At 43.4% G+C, this 8194-nt stretch overlaps 1 protein-coding gene across 1 annotated transcript; it reads right to left on the reverse strand.

Moving 5' to 3' along the window:
- Positions 1 to 1483: 1483 nt before the first annotated feature.
- LOC129736606 (helix-loop-helix protein 13-like) lies at positions 1484 to 3502 on the reverse strand. The gene is made up of 2 exons (XM_055717729.1): positions 3025 to 3502; positions 1484 to 1521 (listed from the first exon to the last, which is right to left on the reverse strand). The coding sequence occupies exons 1-2, from the start codon at positions 3500 to 3502 to the stop codon at positions 1484 to 1486; spliced, it is 516 nt and encodes a 171-aa protein (XP_055573704.1).
- Positions 3503 to 8194: the final 4692 nt, after the last annotated feature.

Consider the following 8194-nt stretch of genomic DNA (forward strand, 5'->3'; position numbering starts at 1 on the left):
GCCCCATCTGGAGCACTTTACCATTGCAGGAAAAATAGATGTGACTTCAGTATTACCAGCTGGAGGTTCCAGCTGGGTTCCTGTGTGCTAGGCATTGCCCAAGAGCACACAATGAAGCATTTGTGGGCTTGGAAAGACTGTCAGGTAAACAAGGGAGCAAGAAGGGAGTGTATTAGCCCATCAGTGATGTGCCCCAAGTCATGCAGATAAGGTAGAAACAGGAACTCAACCAAAGCCCCAGTTTCCCAGCCAGGTGTGTCTGCAGGACCTGCTGCATTTCTAGTAAAAGAGAGAAATGGAATTGGAGGAGCCAATGATTTCATATTTTAGAGATTTTAAAGGTTTATATTATTTACTTATTCAAGTAAAATCCAGTAGATATTTTTGTGGTGGGATTTTGTTTCGTTTTGCTTTGTATTTTTGAAACCAAGGTGAGTGGAGAAGTAAGTAAAAGTGGAAAATCGCATTTTCAGCTGTTTTTTACAGTTTTCACCTTTTCAGGCGCAGTTTCCTATAAAAATTCATCTGAGTGTCTTAAATGGGTGAAAAAGAAAAGAGTCAGAAGTTTGACGTGAAGTGTTTTATTCTAAATTGACTGAAATACATTGTTGCAGCTGGGATGAAATTCCCCCTTTTGTTTTGACAGAAAAATTGAAAAAGTAAGATTCTCTTCAGGTTCCCCCTCAAAGGCTCCTCTTCATCTCTGCTTCTACCCAAAACCACCAGAGTACAAGCACAGTCCCTGACCTGGTTTTGCTCTGTAGAGATCAAAGCTATAAAGAGAACTAATCAGTATGGTAAAATAAATGCATCCTTTTTGATGTAGATCTAGCATCCTACCTGCTGAGAAATGCCGTGATGGTGGCCAAGTGCCAGCAGCCATTGGCCTTTTCATAGCACGGTGCCTTGGATTCAGGCCTCCCAAAGTTGTCACATTGGGAGTAAGGCATGGGGAAGTTTCGAGTGACACACAGACAGACCTGTCTCTCACCTCTGGAAAACCAGGCCTTTTAATGTCTCTGTGCTCTAAATCACTGGTGACTTTTACAGCCCTGGGCATCTTAAGCCCATCAATACGTTGCAACAGGTGGTGCTTAGTTTTTTCTTGTGATCAGGGGTAGGTTTTCCCACCTGCTAGAAATGTGATTTGGACATAGTTCTCACCCAGTGGAAGAGAATATTGTTGTTGCTGTGATTGCAATGATACTGATTTTTAATGTTTTGTTATTTTCAGGCAAGAGCTGTCTATCAGTGTGTGAGAAACTAGAAGAAAGAGAAACAGAAGGCCCTACACAGCAATGGATTAACACCACAAGGGGCTGGATGCCTGACATGTGGCCAGAAAGCGATCTGTGGCCATAAGTAAAGTTGTAAGTGCCATGCTTTTACTTGCAGTACTGAGAATTTAACAGCCGGTATCCAGCAGTCAGGTCATTGGGTTTTGCAATATGCTGCCTTTAAAGATCTTTCTTTTGGGTACTGCTTAATCCCACTTTACCCAAGACAGGCGGGCTGTCAGATCTGCACAGAACAGAAGGGAGAAAGAGAAACAAAGTAAAAACATACCGCATGGATTGAAAAACATTTAAATTAGCATTTAACAAGTTAACTATTCAGCGTCTCCAGAAAAGCAACCTCATTCATATAGATCTTTCCAAGTGGAGCTCTTCAGAAATATTAGTTAACTACAAGCCTGACAAAAGAGGTGATCCCAATGAGAGCCATTTGTGTTGTTTTAAAACCTGTTTATCTATTAAAGCTGAGGGCAGCTGGAAAATAAAACATAAATGTTCTCTGTAGTCAAGAGTTTTGATCAGTGGGTATATCAGGAGTCATTTTCCCAGTCATGTAGCTAATGGAAATTAATAGAAAAGGTGAAAAGACTGGATTAACTTTTCCTCTAAAGTAAACTGATTGCTTTTTACCTGCAGGCTCTGGCCCTTTGACACTGAACTGTGAAATGAAGGGGGAATATTCTCTGGCAATGACTTTTCTCTACTTATGCTGCACTTTAGAAGGCCGATATGCTTCAAGGCCCAGTTCCAAAAAATGATAAAATCCAAAGGAACTTAGACAGCAAAGGGACAGAGTTAGGAAGGTGTTAATTACCTCATAATGCAAAGTGCCAAGAACTACTGAAAATCACCCTCTGCTCCTCCCTGCACTGCTAAGTAACACAAACCCTGTTGCCTTCTATCTGGGACCTGAGAGCCTGTGTGGGGCACTTGGGCAATTTCCCATCTTCACCATATAATGGACTGATGAAACAACGTGCTCTGGTGGAAGCAAGCGCAACGATCAAGTCCACATAAGTCAGAATTTTAGTACAAGCCAAATAGAAAACAGGATTAACAATCCTTCACTTTAAAATAGAAATAATTATAGAAGAATGTAAATTGCAAATAGGCATTTGCTCCCCTGTACTTTGAAACAAACCTGAAATTTCAATGTGCTGACTTGTGTATCCTGGTTCTCAGTGTTAAACTGTAACATCTCTGAGAAACTCTTGGCTACATGAACATGTGTATTTTAAGAATGAGATTTTTTTTAAGAATGAGATTGTGTTTATGTTCAAAGCTAGGTATTTTTTCCTCAGTGAGGTATAAGCTAAAGAAAACTTGTAAAGAAAATAAAGAAAATCTCTACAGGCTCCATCAGTTTGCATTACAGAAGAATATCTTTGCACAGAATAAAAAAAAAAGTCTATAAATGTATTCTGAGAATAAAAAAAATCTTTAATCTTGTTTGCAAAAGAAATCATTCACATGAGCTTAGAAAACTGGGGGGAAAGGGGTTTGTTTTTATTTAGTAAAAATCCTCCTTAATGAAGTTAGAAGAAAAGGTTTGATATTTTTTTCCTGATGTGACATTACTCAGCTACTTTTTTTTGAAGGTGAGTTGTATGTTATGAGAGCCATTTGGATGCGACAAGTGGATGTTCAAAAGCAATTTGACCGATTCTCTCTCACTAGCAACCCAAAGCATTTCTGTGATCTCCAAAAAGCCAACCCTCCATTCACTCACCGCTTGTATTCCAGGTTGCCCGCTGTTGGCTCTGCAATCCGTTCCTCAGGCACTGCTCCACGTAGGATTTGGGATCGCACCCGGAGAGGAGGATCTCGCCCAGGAGCGCGATGTAGGCGATGGCCAGCCGGAGCGTGTCGATCTTGGAGAGGCGTTTCTCGTACGGGAAGGTGGGGACGTGGCACCTGAGCTGGTCGAAGGCCGAGTTGATGCTGAGCATCCTCCTCCTCTCGCGGAGGTTGGCGGCGTGGCGGGGCCGGGGGGGCGCGGGGGGCGGCGGGGCGGCGGGCGCGGGCGGCGCGGGGGAGCTGTCCACTTCAGCACCGGCCGCCGCGGGCGCCCGCGGCCAGGGCGGCTCCGGCGGCCGGCACCACTCGGCTAGGAAGTCATCCAGCTGGTCGCTGGGATCCGCCTGCTCCCAGAAGAGGAATTCGGGAGTGGAGCCTTCCTGCTCGAAGCTGTAACAAAGCTCTTCCATCCTCCCACCCGCCAGGCTGAGGCAAGCTGATGGGAATATTCGCAGCTTCAGGCCGATTCTCGAGAAAATGAGACTCTCATTTCACTAATACACCCAGCACAAAAAATATCAGGGCCAGGGAGTCCTGGTTGTGTCTTTGAGGAAGACTATCGCAAAAGTTTTCCCAATTGCAAATCCAGGTAAGGCTCATGATTTAAATACTTCATGGTTTCTCAGCAGGGGAATGATCCTCTTCTTCTCCACTCAAAACTAATTAGTGCACGTGCTTCTGTCTTTATTATGTTATCTACAAAACAATATCAACGACTGTAACAGGAGAGAATGAATTTCCTATTGACTTTCTGCTGAAAAATCCACTGAAGCAGCTCTTGAGTTCTTGCACAAGTTCAGTCTCTCCACTTGCTATTTAGAGTAGGGTTCGCGCAGGGATTTTGTTGTTATTGTTATTGGTTAGGAGTAGTTAGAGCAAGAAACAAAACAGAGTCCTTTTTCTTTTTTGGTTAAGTGTTAATAGACCCACATTCTCCTATGGCTGGACAAACAAAAACCTATTATGATGCTGTCAGAAACACATGGTTCCGCCCTCTTTGACAGCAGAAGTTAGTGACACCTTCTTCAGTTCTAGCAAGAGAATAGTTGGGATAAAAATGTGGGATGCACTGCTGTGTTAGATTGGAGCACGGTGGTATCTCTTACTAAGTGGGCCAACACCACCTCATTTGCTCACTGTGTTTTCTGATTCACACTTAAATTGCATGTTTTGTGGGCAATGCAGACACTCGATGCTCTGTCTCAGACCATTCTAAGCACAGGAAAAATAACAGCAGCTGTAATAATCACAATGGGTGCAGTCCTAGAATGGTGGACCAGGTGGGCCACATCTTGAGAAGTGCTGGAAACTGGGAGAGTAGGAGGTGTCCAGCATCCCTGTGATGCTGGACAAATGGGGTGGAAGGTGTTGAGCACCACTAGAACTTTAAAGCAAATGCATAATATAAGTGGGTGCTTCAGTCTCTTTGATTTCCACGATACTTCAGCCAATGTTTAAATTCATTCAGAAGTAGTTTAAGTTGTATTTTAAGGACTTAGATGAATGGAATGGAAACGTGTTTTAAGTTAGAGAAAGCCTGAATGTTTTTCCTGAAGCATGTCATAAAGAACTTTTATCAAGACACTTAATCAAATGCTTGACTTCACGCACAAATTCACATCATGCTGCTGTGTGAAGTTTCAGGAGATGTCTGCTGGGAAGTTTATGAGCCACAGACAGCTTCCTGATAGGACAGCTGAAAGCAAAGTCTCAGTAGCTTCAGATAAAGAGCCAGAGAGCATAAAATGACAGGCATTTTTAATGTACCCAAAAGAATGATCAGGTCCTCCATCTAACAATGACTTAGGATGCGGTCCTGGTAGCTTTGCCCTGTGAATAGAGGGATTAATTTAAAGGTAAGGCATAGGCTATTAATGACTCTTCTTAGTAACCTGGGGTTTTGCCTTGTGACAATTCTACCTGCTCCAGGAAATTCAAGGCAACAGAAAACAGGGTGCAGGAAAGTTTTTTGCAAGGAGTAGATATAAGAAGGTTGCAGTATAGGAAACACTAGAACTCTTTTTTTTCTTGTTGTTGTGCAAATTGAGCAAGAAACCCATTATCTGTAAATCTGTTTGACAAAGGAAAATACCAAGTGCGACAATACAGGGCAAATGGTGGTTAAAAAATGAGAACGCGCCTAGCTTTCTCTGGTCAGCTCAGGGCACAAATTTTATACTAGCTTAGTACAAAGCAAATAATTTGTCACGATACCAACATAATAACAAAATATTGGTGGTGTGAAAGCCCATAGTGATGGACAGCTTCTGCTCCAGATGAATCCCAGCAAGGGACGAGGCAGCTGGCTACAGGGCAGGAGGGGTGAAAGGAATGACCATAGTCACAGGTGGGAGATCTGAGACTTGAACTCGGACCAACCGATGCAGACTTTGTCTTGCAATGGTTTCTTTTAAATCGTATCACTATATTTCTCAGTGTCATGTGTAAGTAACATTCCCCAAAGAAACCATTTATTACAGTCCCCATGCTTGGCAGCGGGGCTGCATGTCCGATCCCAGCAGCCCCTTCTACACCCTTGTAAGCAGATTTGGGCTCAGTTATACAGAAAAGAAGGCAGCAGAAAAGCCTTCCTGCCTGAGCTCCCTACCTCTGCCTGCTGCGCCACCTCTACCCCAAACCACCTCGGTGGCACTGTTGCTGCATCGTTGGCCTCCAGTGGATGCTTTGTAGTTCCCACATTTCAGATTATCTTTTAGATGTTTCCACAGCTCCCCAGTCACTGTTTAACTGAGCTGCTCATTCGGCCACCTTAGGCACAAACATAAGACACTTGAAAATACTAAAATCCGCAAGGGAACAGCAGGTTTTCTCTTGAACAGGCCTCCGGAGGAGACAGTTGTTGTCCACTGGGAGCAATGGGCAGAGACCAGGAGGCTCAGCAAATAACATGGTTAGGTTTATGTGCTGGGTTCCTCTTTCTCGGCAGATGCTTCTTCGGTGCTTAATGTTCCCTTCCAGATCCATCACTGCTAATAGTGTTGCCTGGGGATATGTCTGGCTCCACAGATGGAGAGCAGATGTTCCAGCAAGCCTACTTTTAGCGTGTTCAAGGGGAATTTGGCTTTCAGAGAGACTCTGGACAAAGCAGAATGGGGGAGGGGACGGAAGGGAAGAAAGAGAAAAGCAAGAAAAGATTTCCCCTTAGAAAGCCAGCTATGAAAGAGGTCAGATCTCAGAAGAGAAGCTGAGGTTCCCATCCCTCATATGAACAACCCTCACACAACTTCAGAACTGTTGCACTCCCAGTGTTCCTGCAACTTTATCAGAGAAGGAGGGAATGTACAACTAATTGGGTTAAGTTTGCACTTGTCCAGATGTGGGTGGAGGAGTCTCCAACAGGGAACAAGGTAGCATGGGCACCACACTGAGTCAGGATGCTGTTGATTGTGACACATTACTGTAATGTTATGATCTGCTCAACCACCATTTCCCCTAAAACCTCTTCAGACCCAGTGGGATCCAAAAATAACATTTGGCTGCTGGTCATTTTTATTCAGTAGGGTCTAATGAAAACAAATTCTTGAGTCAGAAATTTTGTCCTGGGTTTGTCTGTGAAGGCAAGGGAGCCAAGGTCATTTGGGTTTTAATTTTTCCAGGTTTAAATATCTACATCTCCCTTTATAATTTTCTCTATTTGTGCTGGGAACTACCTTTCTCAGTACTGTCCCCCTTTCCCTGTCACCTGAACAAATACGTCCATAGCAGACTCTGTGATTTTGCCTATTTCATAGAATTTTGGGTGGAAACCTGATTTCAGGGAATATTTCCACTGCATTTTTTTTTCTTCACAGTGACTCAGCAGCTGAAAGCTGTTACCCTGTACCTGTATCTCAAAGATAACAGGGTCTCCTTGGGGTTATTTTGGAGGTAGAATTTTCTCTCCCCCTCTTGTCCCATGGGCCTTATCTCAGAATCAGCTTATGGAACCTTCCCAATGATATTTTTAATGGAGTCAGCAAAAACTCCCAGTTCTGGCAAAGTGGCTCCCCACACCCCCCCTTTTTTTTACCCCCCTGGACATTCATTTTGAGCATGTTTCCATCATCTTTAATTGCTTAATAAAGGGAGTCAGTCCTTGGCCTGGACAAAGAACAGATGTAGAAAGGACCAGATGCTTTACTTTCAAGTTAGATGACTCCACAGAACAAGTCCATCATGTCACTGCTGCTAATCCAACATTATGCTGTGCAGCTCATCATCCGAGCTGGGAATTGGGTCCCAGATGAACAGAGAAGACCAGATGAAAGAAGTAAAAAATCTTGGGGAATGCTTTATCCAGGTGGGACAGTGCAGGTCTTGGTGGTGTGGCTCACTTAGCATGTGTTAGTACTGGCACTGCCAAACTAGAGCTACGGAGAGGGATCTCCAGGACCTGAGCTGGCCTCTTAATTGGCTAGTTGAGCTCCTTACGGCCACAGCTAAAGGGTGGACCACCAAGCTTCTATACCTTCTTTTGAGCCACATGCCATGCCTGGGATACCTGAATTACTGGGCACATCGTTTGTGAAGTTCTGGGGGCAAGAAAAGTGCAAGTATTATCATTTAACAATGGAATGTGCTTCTTTTTAACCTAAAACAATAGCAAATGTAACGATGTAATGAAAAGCAGAACACGGATTTCCAGGGCAAGTGAATTTCAAAGGGATAATGGCTATTTCTGAGATGCTAAAATGATTGTGAAATGAAACCTTCATAGCATATGCAGGATGTTGTTTTTAAGCGGAAAAGGTAACAGGACCTTTATTACTCGCAGGGTAGAAACATCAGACGTCAAAGTTTCTGGAAGAAGGCACTGGTGAATGACTGTTAATGTAACTTTGATTTATTTCATTATTCCTATAAACTAGTCAAGACAGTCTTTGCTTTAAAAGTCTTTGGTGTTTAAAAGTGAACACGGTTACTTTAACCTTTCTGCAGGGTGTTTGCAAAGCTACAGAAAATTAATCCCAGTCTCTAGGAGAAGGAAGGTATTTTCTCTAATAAAAACACTCACTTGTGGTTTCCCCTTTTTCACAGAGCTTTTTATGAGTTGGGGGATGACTTCTGGACTGCTGCTGCCAAATAATTCCTCTTCCAAGTCA

This window comes from Falco cherrug, chromosome 8 (assembly GCF_023634085.1).
Source record: "Falco cherrug isolate bFalChe1 chromosome 8, bFalChe1.pri, whole genome shotgun sequence".
NCBI lineage: Eukaryota > Metazoa > Chordata > Aves > Falconiformes > Falconidae > Falco > Falco cherrug.